The sequence below is a fragment of the Jaculus jaculus genome, chromosome 18, assembly GCF_020740685.1.
Source record: "Jaculus jaculus isolate mJacJac1 chromosome 18, mJacJac1.mat.Y.cur, whole genome shotgun sequence".
NCBI lineage: Eukaryota > Metazoa > Chordata > Mammalia > Rodentia > Dipodidae > Jaculus > Jaculus jaculus.
The window spans coordinates 12268013-12284241 of NC_059119.1; the positions used below are offsets into that span (position 1 = coordinate 12268013).

Below are 16229 nucleotides of genomic sequence, written 5' to 3' on the forward strand. Positions count from 1 at the left end.
CCCAGCCCGTGGGCGGTGCCACCCGCACCGTGGCTTCTGTGAACTTCCCACAGGCATGCCCGGAGTGTGTCTCCTGAGTGTCACATTGATAGAGCACTCGCTGTATTCAGCTTGGCCATATTTTGGCATGATGCTGTGGTCACGAGTTTGTCCCTGTTACCCTAGATGAAGCCCAAGTCCTCATGGGGCAGGCAGCTGAGCCCCTCCCACCCGCCTGTGGTCTAACCATCCCTTCTCCATGCAGACGCTCTCCTGCCGTCGCTACTCACTAAGTACACATACTCTGTTTTGTTTCCCTTCCCACTTCTTTCCTCCTGCTCCATATGAGGAATCCTGTTTATCTCTCAAGTTTCTCTCATCAGACTCTGCCCGGGCACTTGGGGTGTTAGTCCCCCCCTCAGGCCCCCAGCACATAAGTCAAGTGGGGTGCTCAGCAACAATGGCTGCTCTGTTGGGCCCTCTACTCACTGTTTATGTGCCGTGTGCCATTTAATTGTGCTAAGACCCTGGGAGGTTGTCGCCGTCCTTAGCTTCCTGTGCTCTGAGGAAACTGACCTCCCTGGATAGAAGCGACAGGCAAAGTTGTGGGTGGCTGTGGTCGTACACTCTGTGCTTCTAACGGCATGCATACTTTCTCCCTGACCACACTGTACACTTGATCTCGCCTCTGTTTCTTCTGTTTTAATCTTGAAATTGGGGAACATCCCACCTTCTTCCCATTTCCCGCAGCCGTGATCGTTGGGCCGGCACAGCAGCACGTTTGACCCCCGCGTTTCTTCGCAGGCTTATGGAGACTTTGCCTGGAGCAACCCGCTGCATCCAGACATCTTCCCTGGACTACGCAAGTTAGAGGCGGAAATTGTAAGGATTGCATGTTCCCTGTTCAATGGGGGACCCGATTCCTGTGGATGTGTAAGTATTTGTAAGGGGCGTCAAATAGTATTACTCTATGAGCTTGTCATAAAAGCTTATTCAAAGTAGTGTATACACAATTAGGCCGGGGTTATTGTAGAAAGGTCTAGATTAAGAACAATTTAAAAAAGTTAATTGCACATTTGCAGCCTAAAATATCAACATTTTGTTGTGTACTCCTAGGTATTTATTCTTTTCACTTGTATATTTAGAAGAAAATTCAGGGCTGGAGAAATGGCTCAGTGGTTAAGGCACTTGCCTGCCAAGCCTAAAGACATGTGTTTGATGTCCCAGTACCTACATAAAGGTGGATGCATAAGGTGGCACATGCATCTGGAGTTCACTTGCAGTGGCTAGAAGCCCTGACGCATCCATTCTATCTGCCCCCCCCCCCGATAAATAATAAAAATTAAAAAGAAAAAAAAACTTTAAACCTATATGAAGTTGCTAGAATAGTTTAAAGAGCAGCTTAGATTTACCAAATATTTTGTCACATCTATCAGTTGGTTTGTTCCCTCCTTTCTTCACCTAAACATCCATACACATACCTACCAGGGACTTATCTTTTTTTTTTTTTTTTGTTTTGAGACAGGGTCTCATCTAGCCTAGGGTGGCCTTGACAAGTGCTGGGATCATAGCATGTGTCACCTACAGCTTCCATTTATCTACTTTTTTCTGTTAAGTCCACTTAGTATTTTAGGTTTGTTTGTTTTTTTGGAGGGTGAGGGGGTTTGAGATAAGATCTTGCTCTATAGCCCTGATTTGCCTGGAACTCACTAGATAGTCCAGGCTGCCCTTAAGCTTGTGATAGTTCTCTTGCCTAAGCCTCTTAAGTGCTGGGACTATAGGCATGAGCCACTACACACAGAAGTCTTATTGAGAAACCTCTCATTTTACCTGAGCCGGTCAGAGGTGTTTCTTTAGTGTGATATAAGCATACTATCATGTAGTTAATAGCAGTAGGAATGAAGAGAAGGGTTATCTGTGTGTTCAAAAGCACACAGATTCCTTGTTCTTTTTCAGTAGATGATTGTTAGTTTTCCTAAACTGGTGTGTTTAGGCTTGTGCCCACTTCTGAGAGTTCCTTCCGTAGCAGTTGTCCATTGTTGTGACTAGATGCCTGACCACAGCTACTTAAGGAAGGAGCTGCCCATATCCAGGGTCTTGATTAAACATTTCTGGTAACACCTACATAGGAATAACCAGAGGTATGGGGATTCTAACTCCCATCAAGTTGACAAATCTGTATTAACCGTCATACCCCGAAGAAACCCAAGTTTCAGCTTTTGTAAAATAGATTTAAATCAGTGTCCTTACTGTTCTGGTAACCCAGCAGTGCTGACCCTCTCATACAGCTTAATGTTCATTTACAAAGTCTGCACGTAATGAAAGGACCTTTTGGAAGATAAAACCATTCTTCAGTTGGCTGCTTTTTTTGTTGTCTCCAGCCAGTTTTGAGTAGCCGGCAGTATTACTTTTTCATTGCTGGGCTCAGATTCCTGACAGAAAAGGCAATTTAAGGGGGATGGAGTGATGGCTTAGTGGTTAAGAACTTGCCTGCGAAGCCTAATGAATTTTGTTTGCAGCGGTTGGAGGCCCTGGTGTGCCCATTCTGTCTGTCTCTCTCCCTGCCTATTTCTTTCTCTCTCAAATAAAGAAAAATAAAATATTCTTAAAAAGAAAATTAGGGGTGAACATTAGCTTGACTGAGAACTTGAGAATCCGGAAGATATAAACTTTGTTAACATGAACCACAGGTCTAAAATCAAGAGTCATGGTGACTAGTGGCTCCAAAAGTGGCAGAAGTCCAGCAAAATTGGGCAGCATTGGTATAAGTCTTCCATAGTTCCTTTTGGTTCTATTGGGTAGCCATTTGGGGGTATGAGTGCATGTGTATGGGTACACGTACTTGTGTTGGAGGCCAGCGTTAGTGTTGGTACCTTACTTGATTATTCCTGTTGGTCTCACTTGAGCCCAGAGCGTACTGATTCAGCTAGTCTAGCTGGCCAGTTTGCCCTGCTCCCCGCTGCCCTGAGGGTTCCCTGTCTGCACCTGAGTCACGCTGCAATTACAGGGAGCTGCTGCATTCACTTGATATTTTTATGGGTTCTGGGGATACGAACTCTGGACCTTGTGCTAGTGTGGCAGGCACTTGTTCCACTGAGCCATCTTCCTGACCCCACCGTTCTTTGTATGTCTCCTTCTCTCTTTTTTTTTTTTTTTTTTTTTTGTTCTTGGTTTTTTGAGGTAGGGTCTCACTCTGGTCCAGGCTGACCTGGAATTAACTCTGTAGTCTCAGGGTGACCTTGAACTCACGGCGATCCTCCTACCTCTGCCTCTCGAGTGCTGGGATTAAAGCCGTGAGCCACCACGCCCGGCTCTCTCTCTCTTTTTGATGGGAGCAGTTAGTTGTTTAAGTCTCTTTAATGTTAACTTCTGCTTGTCCTGAGGCGTTTACCTGAGTACAATTTAAGACTCTTCCCTGTTGTGTCAGCAAAATTTGAACTTATATTAAAATTTAAAAATGACATTATGCTATTAATAAGAGCTAGCAGACTGGGCACGTAGACTTTCAGGTGTGGCTAGAGACTCCTCCCCAGTGCTGCACTGGTCTTAACTCTCTGAAGTAGACCCCCGTAGCCAGCGGCATCTCAGTGCCAGTCTTTTCTCTGCTTTGTCTCACCGCCAGCTACTCCAGCCCTTGGTTTTCCTGTTGGGCATCTGTGACCACGCAGGGACCAACAGCTGGCCTTCTCTTTTCCTTTGAAGGCCAGTCAAGGCTCCCTTGGTGGGCTCCTTCACAGTAGCATTGTGCTGGGAGGGGTCAGGATATCCGGCTGACCATTTGGCTCCTCTTGGAAGCACTGGGGACATTTCCCCCTTCAGTCACCCGCCTCTTTGCAGAATGTACACTGCTCAATTTCTTTTTGATCAAGAGGAGGATGACCTCCTGGAGTTGAAGGGCCGTGGCTGACCTAGGAGGCCAAGAGCTGGTGTGCCGGCTGCTGCCTTTACTGTTGAGCATCCAGCTCGGCTTCCCTTCAGCACCCCCAACTGGAGTGGGGAGCAGCCAGCTGCTGCTCTGCGCTGCAGAGGGCTGCTGAGGCCGTGCAGACGTTCTGGGGCCTGTGGGTCTCGCCCTCCCTGCCCTTGTCTCCCACGTCCCGCAGCATTTCCAGGTGATACGGGACGTGGGGGAATGTGCCCCAGTAATGACAGAGATAAAATCCAGGACAGAACCAACTCTGGCAGAAGTTTTCATTTGAAAGAAGAGTGACCGGTACAGGTTTCAGGAGATTGAAGCTGCTACCCTTGGACTCTGACTCCTCAGGAGGCCGCGGGTTAGGGCCGAGGAGGTAGCTTAGAGGGCAAGAGTGTTTGCTACAAGATCATGAGGAGCAGCGTTCGAGCCCCAGCACCCATGTAAAAAGCCAGGCATGGCCATGCACACCTGCTGACAGGGACTGAGGCAGGAGACTCGCTGGGCTCTCTTGTTAACCAGTGTGACCAAAAGTCAGTAGGAATGCCACTCCCGCAGACGGCAGACAGCAGAAGCCCCTCTTCCCTGATCTTACCCACATCCTGTCTAGGTTCCTTGGGTGTGGGTGTGGTTTCATGGGTTTACAGCTGTCCCTGTCGTTTCTCTGAATGCCTGTTATGTGAGCGCACCTTTTCAGTAGGGAGTGGCAACGACCTTTCTGTCTTTGCAGGTTTTTGTTTTTGTTTTTCGAGGTAGGGTCTCGCTCTAGCCCAGGCCGACCTGGAATTCACTATGTAGTCTCAGGGTGGCCTCAAACCCACAGCGATCCTCCTACCTCTGCCTCCCGAGTGCTGGGGTTAAAGACATGCGCCACCATGCCTGCTAAGGATCATTTTTCCTCATTGGTGCTTGGGCTGTTTCCTTCTGCTCTTGACATGTGCCGTCTGCTCTGTAAATCTCCACCCTATATATCAATCAGTCTGCTCTGTACATCAGTCTACCCTGTATCAGTGCCCCGTGCTGCTGTGTTGGGCAGGGCTCTGCCCTCCTTTGGTGTGTCTTTTCTGCTCTTTGAACTCAGGCGGTCCTGACTTATGATCTTGGGGTGCTGAGGTAGACTGAAACAGTTAGGAGGAAATGCCTTCTGCTGCTCCCTCCCCTGTCTGGCTTTGTTTGTATTCATGTCTCCCCTCCCTGGATGTGTGTGCATAGTTGCTTCTTGCTGCATCTCCACTCTGCGCGCACCTGGCTAAAGCTTTGTTCTGTCCGTGTTAATGCTGAGAGTCTACGCCAAGTTCCCTGTCCAGTTGGATTAATATCTGGTTGTTGCTGTAACCCACCTTGTCCCCTTCAAGTCTGCACTGCTAAGGTGGTCAGACTTGGTGCCGGCCCCTGTGCTGGCCCTTTCTCCCTCGCAGCCACATCCCCTGCGGAGGGTGGGGGCTGGCGAGAGCCGCCCCTTCCCCACTGCAGCGTGCGGTCTGCGCTGCGCCCTGCCCATGGCCGCTGCTGCGCATCGCCCTTCTTTCTCCTTTCTTCTGGCTTCCTCTCGGCTTTCTGTTATCGCCACTATTTGAACTTTCATGCTGTTAGATGATCTTTTTCCTTATTTGGTGGTGGTTACTGCAGGGTTTTATGTCCCGCATTCTTTCAAATACTGACTAGTTTCAGCCGTCTGTCTTCCACAGAGATCCAAGCCTAGGGGCTTTCTGTATTGCTGCACTGGATCCCGTCTCTCCTGCTCAGATCCGCTTTAGAAGGACTGCCTCCCGGCCTCCTCTCCCAGGAACGTACTCCACTCCCTGCCCGCGTTGTGTCTGTGTCTCCTGATGGGCTGCTTGGGTGATGCCCAGAGTTCACTGTGGGAAGTGGGAAGGTGGGGCTGAGTAGCATGGTTTCTTCAGACTAAGTCACCAGTCTCTATGCTGCTTAAAAGGTTCTGTTGCTGACTTCACTTGTCTCATTCACGGTGGTGAGAGGCACATTTACACTGAGAGAAACTGAACTATCAGGTGGAACATCACTGGCTTGCATAAGTGCCACCAGGTTCAACAATACCTTGAAGAAGGTTTTCTGAGATATGTAAGTCAGAATGAGTTTTCATACATGCTGAAAGAAGCTGGATAGCACAGCAGGCAGTGAACTGTGGCATGGCTCTCTCCTCAGAATTCAATTTCTGTCTTCAAGATAGGCCACATGATGTGGGTGACTGGGTATTTGGAAGTATTTTGCTTAGGTCATTACCAGCCTTAGTAAGCTTGTGATGCCCAGCCCTTCCCCAATTTTCTTCACAGCTGGTTTGGTGCCTCATGTGACCCTCTGAGGTTTCAGGCCAGACCACAGGACACTGCTGGTTTATAAAGCAGTTGTCAGCTGTACGCACACTCTTCTCCAGCAGTGAAATGCAGAAACCCACAAATACGGGACCTGGGCCCATGTTCCACGGGTTATTTTCCACATGGTCATCGCCTGGCTCATGAAGGCTTCCTGAGTCAAACAGGGGTGTAACTTTTCTGAGTGAGTCTTCACAACTCCTGACCAGAGATTCTGTTGCTGTGGTATTTTTGTCCTAGATACAGATGTTGTGGTAGAACTCAATCTTGCTCGCTCCATCTCACATCAAGCTATAGTCTACCAAAATGTACAGAGTCTCTGGGCATGGTGGTACACGCCTTTAATCTCAGCACTTGGGAGGCACAGGCAGGAGAATTGCTCTAAGTTTGAGGCCAGCCTGAGACTACATAGTAAATTCCAAGTCAGCCTGGGCTAGAGCGAGACCTACCCGATCTGCTTCAAATACGGTTTCTTCTTGAAAACAAACACCTAAGACTTCATGAATCTTCAGAGATGCTCAGTCTTAAGGTGACGCCCTGCTAGCCCAGTGCTCCAGCCTATCGTCTATTTTGAAATCACTTGTTCTCAGACAACTCAGGAGAGCCACGTGCTGTGGTGTGCCTGTGCTTACTGGGCAGCAAGGCACATTTCAGGAAGGGTTGATTGCTGGGCAACAACAGCGCACCTGCCTGTACTCCTAGCACTCCTGAGACAGGCAGGATTGTGAGGCCAATGCCTGCTGGGCTTCCGAGTCAGACACTGTTGCAAAGAACAATAATCACAAAAACAACAAAAAATAAAAAGCAAGTGGGTCTGGTGGGTCAGGCCTGCCTGAGATACAAAGTGAGTTCCAGACCAGCCTGGGCAATTTAGCAAGATCATGTCTCAGAATAAAAATTAAACAGGGGGCTGTGGAGAGATGTCTTAGCTGTTAAGGCACTTGCCTGCAAAACAAAAGCACCCAGGTTTGATTCCTCGGTACCCACATAAAGCCAGGTGGTGCATGCATCTGGAATTCTTTTGCAGTGGTGGGAGGCCCCGATATACCCATTTTCTGTCTGTCTGCTAGAGGACTCGGGCTCTAGCGCTTGCCTAGTATTTGTGAAGTCCTGGGTTCAATCCCCAGTACCACCAAAGGGGGGAAAATGTTGAAGGTCTATCAGATGTTTGTTGCCTACTAAACTAAGTACTAGGAACGTTGTAGCCAACAGACTAGACTTTCCTACCTGAGCGTGTAGTGGAAACCAGGATCAATGAAAAGACCTCTTTGGGGCTGGAGTGGTGGCTCAGCAATTAAAGGTGCTTGCTTGTAATGCCTGATGGCCTAGGTTTAATTCCCCAGGACCCATGTAAGGCCAGATGTACAAGGTGGCGCATGCATCTGGAGTCTGTGGAAGCAGGAAGCCCAGGCATGTCCTTTTTTCTCCTCTCTCTCTCCCTCTTTCCCTCTCTCCCTCTCTCTCTCCCTCTCTTTCTCTCCCCCCCCCCCCCACATCTCTTCCTCTCTCAAAAGAAAAGGTTGTGGCGGCATATACCTTTTTAATACCAGCACTTGGGAGGCAGAGGTAGGAGGATTGCTGAGAGTTCGAGGCCACCCTTAGAGACTACATAGTCAGCCTGGGCTAGAGTGAAACCCTACCTCAAAAAACCAAAAATTATAATTAAAATTAAAAAAGAAAAGATCTGTATGTCTCTGATCACTGGTAAAGAAGCTTGTCTCAGAGGAAGCCAGCCTGACCATAAGGAATCTTCTTCCCTTCAGAGCCTTTTTTAAGGCTTTCAGATAAATAAAGCAACACAATCATCAATACAAACAATGGCTGCTTCCAGCCACTGCAAATGAACTCGAGATGCTTGCGCCCCCTTGTGCATCTGGCTAACATGGGTCCTGGGGAATCGAACCTGGGTCCTTTGGCTTTGCAGGCAAATGCCCTAACCACTGAGCCATTCCTCCAGCCCTTAAGTGACTCTTTCTGATCTTCTAATGTATTGCATAGTTTATGCAATTTATAACATCACAGTTTCTATTATTCCTATTATTGATTTTTTTTTAACTTTGTGATAGGATCTCTACTCTGTTGTTTATGCTGGACTCTCATAGACTTAGGTGATCCTCCTGCCTCAGCCTCCTAAACTTCTGGAACTATAGACATGTACCAGCATGCCTGGTGCAGGCATTGAAAGTTTAAAAAATACTTTATTTATTTGAGAGAGAGAGAGAGAGAGAGAGAGAGAGAGAGAGAGAGGGAGAGGGGTAGATAGAGAAGGGGCATGCCAGAGCCTCCTGCCAATGCAGATGAACTCCAGAATTGAATCTAGGTTCTTAGGCTTCACAGGCAAGGGCCTTAACTGCTGAGCCATATCCACAGCCCCTAGGCATTGAATTTTTGAGGTGAATCAGTAATCTTGGCTGTATGTAGTGGCATTTGCCTGCAGTCTCTGCCTGGGCACAAGATTACGTGAGAACCTGTATTAAACAATAAAGAATCAATAATCCCGGACCAGGGTATGACTGTGGATCAGGTGCAGAGTTGGCATGTCCACGGCTCTGCATTTGAGCCCCAGTGCTGGAGGGGAAAAGCCAGTCATTCTGTACTAAATGGTCTTTCCTATGTCAACTGGTGAGTCAGCGCAGAAGTGGACATGGTTGTGCATGCTGGATCAGGGAAATGTGCACTCCAGCCGTGCCAAGCACCTGCTCATTTCTTCTCGTGAGGTTTCATTCTTTCCAGAAGGCACGGCAGGTGTGCTTGCTTTGCGGCAGGTGTCCAACCCCAGTGTTTCCTGCAGCAGACGGCGTCAAGGTCAGTATGGCCGCACTACCTACCTGAACCCACTACACTGCCTCTCTCGTGTTACAGGTGACCTCTGGAGGAACAGAAAGCATTCTGATGGCCTGCAAAGCCTACCGGGACATTGCCTTCGAGAAGGGGATCCGAACTCCAGAAATGTACGTCCGTGTGATAAGACGGCGTGCTGTGTGACGCCTGGGGCTCTGCTCCCGGCCGTCCTCTGGCCAGTCCTGTCCCTCCACCCCGGTCCTTCCACAGCTGGGAGAAGCCGAGTGGATCAGCTGGTTCTTGTTAGGGACAGACTTTTGGTATTGGGCTAAACTTTTCCCCTACACTGTCTCCTGGGCACTGTGCTAACTTGGATTAATGCTGTTCTCTGCAAGGGTCAGTGCCTGAGGAGTTTGTCCTCAGTCTGTGACGGTGACTGGCCAGGGAGAGCAAGCTGCCATTTTCTTCCTGTGTAAATGTCAGTGTTGTACTCACCATAGAGATGGTTCTCCCTCAAAGGAAACAGTAATGACAGGCACGAGTTAAGTGAGAGAAATCTGAAGGCAAATTTGTACCCATGACTCGCTTTCCTCTGTCAACACTTTGAAATCCTACTTCAACTGTGCAGGAGAAACGGGGCTGTCAGTTTATCATAGGCTGGTGACCTTGGAGAGGTGGCAGGTCCTTCCCACCTGCTGCCTGGTGCTGTCTTCTAGTCCCTGCCAGGCAGCCTTATGTTGTTGTTGTTTTTTTTTTGGATGCCCTTGATTATTTATTTATGATGAATTAAATCTTGACTAAATCTTAGATTCCACAGGACATAGAATATCTTCAGTACTTTTGAAACTTGGCTAATGATTTGATTTTATAATTGTCAGTTCTGAGGACATAGCACGTCACATAAACATAGGATACAAAGCACAGACATTTCGCAGGGCCATGTTGCAGTTACCATCACTTTGCTGCGACAGAACCACTGACCAAAAAACAGGTGATAGGAACAGAGGTTTTAATTTCAGCCTTATGTTTTACCAACCTCTTGCTTCTCGCTGAGGTACCTTTGGGTGGTCAACCCTGGAAAGCTCTGCCTTGCATACTGATCTGAGCTCTCTGTCTGCCGACGTTTTCCTGTCAGGCCTAATAGCTTTGCATCCCTCCTGTGCAGGTCCTTCTCAGTTTCCTTCCTGCCGCGACAGTTTCCTCCCACCGTTGCTTCATTTAGTTCGCACTAGAAAGCCGTGTGAGCGATATGAAATCTGAGGATGATAATCCCACTCACTCCTGGTGATTGAAGGTGCTCTGTGTTCTCTCTTGGGCCCTGCTTTGGTCTGGGTTTTTATTATTCTCTTCCTCTCTCACCTAGTGTGGCTCCTGAAAGTGCGCATGCTGCATTTGACAAGGCAGCCCACTACTTTGGAATGAAGATTGTGCGGGTCTCACAGAAGAAGAACATGGAGGTGGATGTGAGGGTGAGTCCTCCAGAGGTGCAGGAAGCCCGCCTCCCGCCTCACCCGGTCAGGCTTCCCTGCTTAACCTGGAGTGGCTGGTGCAGAGCCTCCCTGGTGGTGGTGGGGCCTTCACAGGTCATGACTGCTGCCAGCTGGGTGACCTGGCACAAACCTGGTGTCACTTTCTTTTCTTCACTTGTGCAGTGAGTGGATGAACTTGGCCCCAGGACGCTCTTTGGCTTTCTGTGGCCTGAGCTAATACCCCACGTCAGAATAGTGATTGTTTTTTGTGCCTCACGTCTGTGTTGAGGAACTTAACTTGCTCATTCGTTGAAGCGATTACATTATTGCAGTTGGTGGACTGTGAGGTTAAGGCCTGCAGAGCCAGGGTCTTGTCGCTAGTAGGTTGTGGAATGGGACTCACTTTCCTTCTGCTTCCTGGCCCAGTGCTATCTTTGTCCCCACAGTAGTGCGTTGCTTTTAGGCTCTGTCATGGCAGGAGGCAATCTCCTCCCAGGGTGCAGTGATGGGCCTGGACTTGAGGCCCGAGCTCACGCCGTCTTACAGCAGAAGGGGTGAGTATTGTGATGTCGATTCTCATTTTCTTTTCAATGGAAATCCCTAGGCAATGAGAAGAGCCATCTCCAGGAACACGGCGATGCTGGTCTGTTCTGCCCCCCAGTTTCCTCATGGCGTGATAGATCCTATCCCTGAAGTGGCCAAGGTAATGAGAGATATGGGCGACTGTGGCAGACAGGTGAAGGTTTTGTTGTTTTGTTTTTTTTTTTGTTGTTGTTGTTTTTGGTTTTTCGAGGTAGGGTCTTGCTCTAGCTTAGGCTGACCTGGAATTCACTATGGAGTCTCAGGGTGGCCTTGAACTCACAGCGATCCTCCTACCTCTGCCTCCCAAGTGCTGGGATTAAAGGCGTGTGCCACCACGCCCGGCTCAGGTGAAGGATTTAATGAAGTGTGACAGTGAGGTGCTTGGCAAGTGGATGTGACTTTAATTTTAGGTTCGCCCACAGCAAAGCCTGCAGCTCTGGAGCCTCTGAAGGTCACTGGCACCTCCTTCAGCGGAGGGGAGTACATGACCAGGCCTGCCTTTAAACCAGGCATTCTGAAACTGTGCTGACCTTTTGCTTCCCATTGGAAGCATCTGCATTCAGAACACCATGGTATAGTGACTGAGGCAGGACTTTCCCAAGGTAGCATGGTGGTGGGAGCTCGAGGTCATTTGCAAATAAAAGTGGGCGTCACATCTCCAGTGATTCTTTTGAAGGCTAAGTATACCTGAAATACTAAGTATTGGGAATGTGAAAAAGAGCCAGGCTTGGGGCTGGGAATGTAGCTTAGTTGGTTAGAGTGCCCACATGCATGCAGCCCAGATTTTGACCCCAGCACCGATAGGTTATGTGTGGTAATGCACTACTGCAGTCCTAGTACTCAGGAGATCAAGGAGAGGACCAAAATTGAAGGTCTGGGGCTGGAGAGATGGCTTAGCTGTTAAGGCACTTGCCTACAAAGCCTAATGACCTTGGTTCAGTTCCCCAGTACAACCTAGGCTTGATTGCCCTGTGTCCATGTGAAGCCAGACACACAAAGTGGCGCACGCATCTGGAGTTTGTTTGCAGTGGTTAGAAGCCCTGGTGCACACATTGTCTATCTGTCTGTGCTTGCAAATAAATGAAATAAAACAAAAACAAAAAAGGCCGGGTGTGGTGGTGCACACCTTTATCCTAGCACTTTGGAAGACAGAAGTAGGAGGGTCTGCTCTGAGTTCAAGGCCACCCTGAGACTACATAGTGAATTCCAGGCCAGCCTGGGCTAAAATGAGACCCTACCTCAAAAAGCAAACAAATATAAACAAACAAAAAAACCCCTTTCCAGCACTTGGGAGGCAGAGGTAGGAGTGCCATGAATTCAAGGCCAGCTTGAGACTACATAGTTCCAGGTCAGCCTGGACTAGAGTGAGACCCTGCCTCTAAAAATCAAAAACAATTAATGACGACAACAACAACAACATCAACGTAACAAGGTCATCCTTGACTATGTAGTGAATTCCAGACCATCCTGGGATGCCTGAGACTGTCTCTAAAAACAGTAATAATATGTGGCACTGTTTTTCTTTTCTTTAAGAGAGAGCAAGGGAGCATTGGCACACCAGGGCCTTAGCCCCTGCAATCGAACTCCATACACTTGTGCCACCTAGTGGGCATGTGCAACCTTCCGCTTGCCTCACCTTTGTATATCTGGCTTATGTGGGATTGAACATGGGTCCTTAGGCGTAGCAGGCAAGTGCCTTAACCACTAAACATCTCACCAGCCCTATTAGGCAGTTTTTTAACACATGAGAGATGTAGAACAGAACAGCCTTGTGTTTGTAGCCCACCTTCCCACTCATGCCCAGCAAGGTTTTCATTATTATTTTGCCTTCTTCTTCTCTTCTTTTTTGAAACTAGCTGGCTGTCAAATACAAAATACCTCTTCATGTGGATGCATGTCTGGGGGGCTTCCTTATCGTCTTCATGGAGAAAGCAGGCTACCCACTGGAGAAGCTGTTTGACTTCCGGGTGAAAGGCGTGACCAGCATTTCAGCCGATACTCATAAGGTGAGCAAAGAAGGCAGCGCCAGCTGACAGTGTGTTTGACTGGCTGCAGGGCTGGTGCCTCTCTCCCCTGAGTATCCACGTAATTCTGGCTCATTGTTCTCAGCCTTCAGGTGGGTAATGGTGGTGGGAGGGATAAACAACTATGAAATTAAATCTTTCAGCTTTGCCTTGTACTGGCTAAGAAAATTTTCCTGTCAACCTGGTGGTGTGTAATCTGGGCCCCTGTGCCAAAGGTCCCAGGAGCCTTGAGGTTACTGGAGAGGGAGGAAGCAGGGGTGAGGGTCGGTGCTTGGCTATTGGTGCCGCAGCTCCTGTGTAGCCGGGCTACTTGCCCGAGTGCCAGTGCCGAGGACCAACTCCTTTGGGAAATGGACACTCATGTGTTTTTCAGAGCAGTCTGTACCTGCTGCCCTTGGGAGGCTCATATGAAATCATTTGGCAACTTTTTTTTTTTTTTTGAGAGAGGCAGAGAGAGAGAGAGAGAGAGAGAGAGGGAGGGAGAGATTGGGTGCACCAGGGCCCCTAGCCATCGCAAATGAACTCCAGACACATGCGCCACCTTGTGGGTCCTGGGTCCTTTGGCTTTGCAGGCAAATGCCTTAACTGCTAAGCCATCTCTCCAGCCCCATTTGGCAACTCTTTGAAAATATATCCAGGTATGGATGGGAGTCTTGACAGCCCCAGGAATGTGTACCTTGTTTTCAGAGCTTGTTGTAGACGACTGCCTTCAGTGTGGCCCACAGAAGCCAGAATGTTACACCCCAGATCTGGAGCAGAGTGAAAACCTGTTTCTCAGACTAAACAGTGCAATCAGTTTTCAGTCGGAATCTGTTTTGCCCTACCACCCAGATGTGGGTCTTGGGCTGAAGTTCTTTTTGGGGTAGCTTCGGGAAGCGTTAGCTGGGGGCCGCAGTTCTCGGGGAGACAGGCGCACAGCTCGTCCTCAAGCTGGAGAGCGGTCTCTGCTTGTGGAGCACCGGCGCGTGCTGCAGTGCGGGGCGAGCCGAGAGGGGGGAGCTTCAGCTTCCCAAGTAACGGGGGTTTCATTCGTCCCTGGTCTTCACCCGAAGTTGCTCTCATTCTGGCATGCTGTCCCCAAGTATTCTTCTCTGTAAGACAGCTCTCATGTAGCCTAGGCTGGCCTTGAACTTGCTATGTAGCCCAGGATAGCATTGAATTCCTAATCCTTCTGAATACTGGAATTACAGGTGTATACCTACTCCTGACTTTCCCAGGGGAAAACAAAACTTTTTTTTTTGAGGTAAGGCATTGCTGTAGCCCAGGCTGACTTGGAATTTACTATGTAGTTTCAGGCTGGCCTCAAATTCACACTGATCCTCCTGCCTCAGCCTCACTAATGCTGGGCTTAAACAAACAAACAAAAACATTTTTGAGTAGGGAAAACCATAGACTAAGCATGAGAAGGAGTAAACCGTGTCTCAAATTCCTTACCCCTGACAGAGCCTGAGCTCCACCCCTCAGCCCTTTCGGCACTGGCAGGTGGGCGGAGACACGTGAGCGAGCAGGCGTTCCCGCAGGCAGGCCGCGCCCTCACCCTCTGCTTCTTCCCCAGTACGGCTACGCCCCCAAAGGCTCGTCCGTGCTGCTATACTGCGACAAGAAGTACAGGAACTACCAGTTCTTCATTGGCGCGGATTGGCAGGGTGGCATCTATGCGTCCCCAACCATGGCGGGCTCGCGGCCTGGTGGCATCATTGCGGCCTGTTGGGCCACTCTGATGTACTTCGGTGAGAACGGCTATGTTGAAGCTACCAAACAGATCATCAAAACTGCTCGCTTCCTCAAGTCCGAGTATGTGTGCGGAGCCCTTGCGCCTCGTCCCTCGTCTTGCCCTCGCTCTTCGCCGGTGTGAGGTTTCAGCTGCCTGTGGCTCACCTCTCGTCCTAGCCCGTTTGTCCTTCCTCTGAGACTGGGGGGACCAGCACCTCGTGAGATAGTGCTGCTGGGAGGGGCACCTCCCTTCTGTGCTGCGACTTGGGGTGGGTAGAGCAGCAGAGGCTGGTGGCTTTGGAGGGGGTCTGGAACATTTCTAATGTCCTGGCTGGGACTCCTGAGCTCCATAAGAGACGCAGATCCCAACCTCGCCTCCGTAATGTTGAAGGCAAGATTCTAAAAGCCCCGGGAGAGCAGATTGTTCCAAGGAAAACTGCAGACAAGGAGATGATGGCATGTGACCGAATGTCCTTTTGTTGGTTTCATTCCAGGCTGGAAAACATCAAAGGCATCTTCATTTTTGGGGATCCCCAGTTGTCAGTTATTGCTCTGGGCTCGCATGATTTTGACATCTACCGACTCTCTAACATGATGTCTGCTAAGGGGTGGAATTTTAACCTCTTGCAGTTCCCGCGCAGGTATGTGTGAAGAAGCCTCCGTCCCTCCCTCTGCTCCGCCTGAGGGGCTGAGTAGCAAGGTGACCGCGGCGCCAGGTCGAGCTTGGGCCCAGCGCTGCTGCACAGCTGCCTCTTCGGGCTTTGCCTTCCCGTGCACCTTGACACGAGGACAAGCAGAGCTGGCTGCTAGCTTTAGGGTGCACTGGAGCCTGGTGGTGACCTTCTGTCACTTGCAAGGTTGCCCTTCCCTCTCTCCAACCTCTGTACTCTGATCTGTGCCGCAGCCGTCAGATTGTTGCTAGAAGACGCTTGTCGCCTGCGTAACGTGCGGCTCGGGACCCTCTCGGGGCGCTGACCGCTGAGCACCCCCCTGCGTAACGTGCGGCTCGGGACCCTCTCGGGGCGCTGACCGCTGAGCACCCCCCTGCGTAACGTGCGGCTCGAGATCCTCTCGGGGCGCTGACCGCTGAGCACCCCCGCTCTTGAGTGCCCTTGTCCTGTCAAGTCCTGCACTTCAGAGTGCTCCCTGTCCCTGCGCACTCACGCCGCCACAGGGCGCTGTCATTGCTCACCCTGCCAGGCTCTCCTCTGCCCTCCTCACAGCGCCATCTGCCCTCCTCCCCCAGGGAGAGGCAGGGCTTCTTCTGGGTCTGGAAGTCCCTCAAGACCCCAGCCCTTAGTAGGTAGGTGAGCTTATCCAGGAAGATGACAGCATTCCCCCGTAGGCCATGTGGTTGAAGGACTCACTAGCGACAGTTTTTGATGGCTGCGTGGATGGAACAGCGTGCTCTGATCTTTCTCTTCACATGGTTGAG

At 49.9% G+C, this 16229-nt stretch overlaps 1 protein-coding gene across 3 annotated transcripts in view; it reads left to right on the forward strand.

Moving 5' to 3' along the window:
* Sgpl1 (sphingosine-1-phosphate lyase 1) overlaps positions 1 to 16229 on the forward strand; it is a 61853-nt gene that overhangs the window by 42012 nt on the left and 3612 nt on the right. For all 3 annotated transcript variants that reach the window (XM_045137556.1, XM_045137554.1, XM_045137555.1), the window contains exons 7-13: positions 784 to 912; positions 9088 to 9176; positions 10370 to 10475; positions 11080 to 11178; positions 12914 to 13063; positions 14637 to 14875; positions 15289 to 15435. In XM_045137556.1, the coding sequence (XP_044993491.1) occupies positions 784 to 912; positions 9088 to 9176; positions 10370 to 10475; positions 11080 to 11178; positions 12914 to 13063; positions 14637 to 14875; positions 15289 to 15435 (959 nt within the window). The remainder of the gene's footprint in view (positions 1 to 783; positions 913 to 9087; positions 9177 to 10369; positions 10476 to 11079; positions 11179 to 12913; positions 13064 to 14636; positions 14876 to 15288; positions 15436 to 16229) is intronic.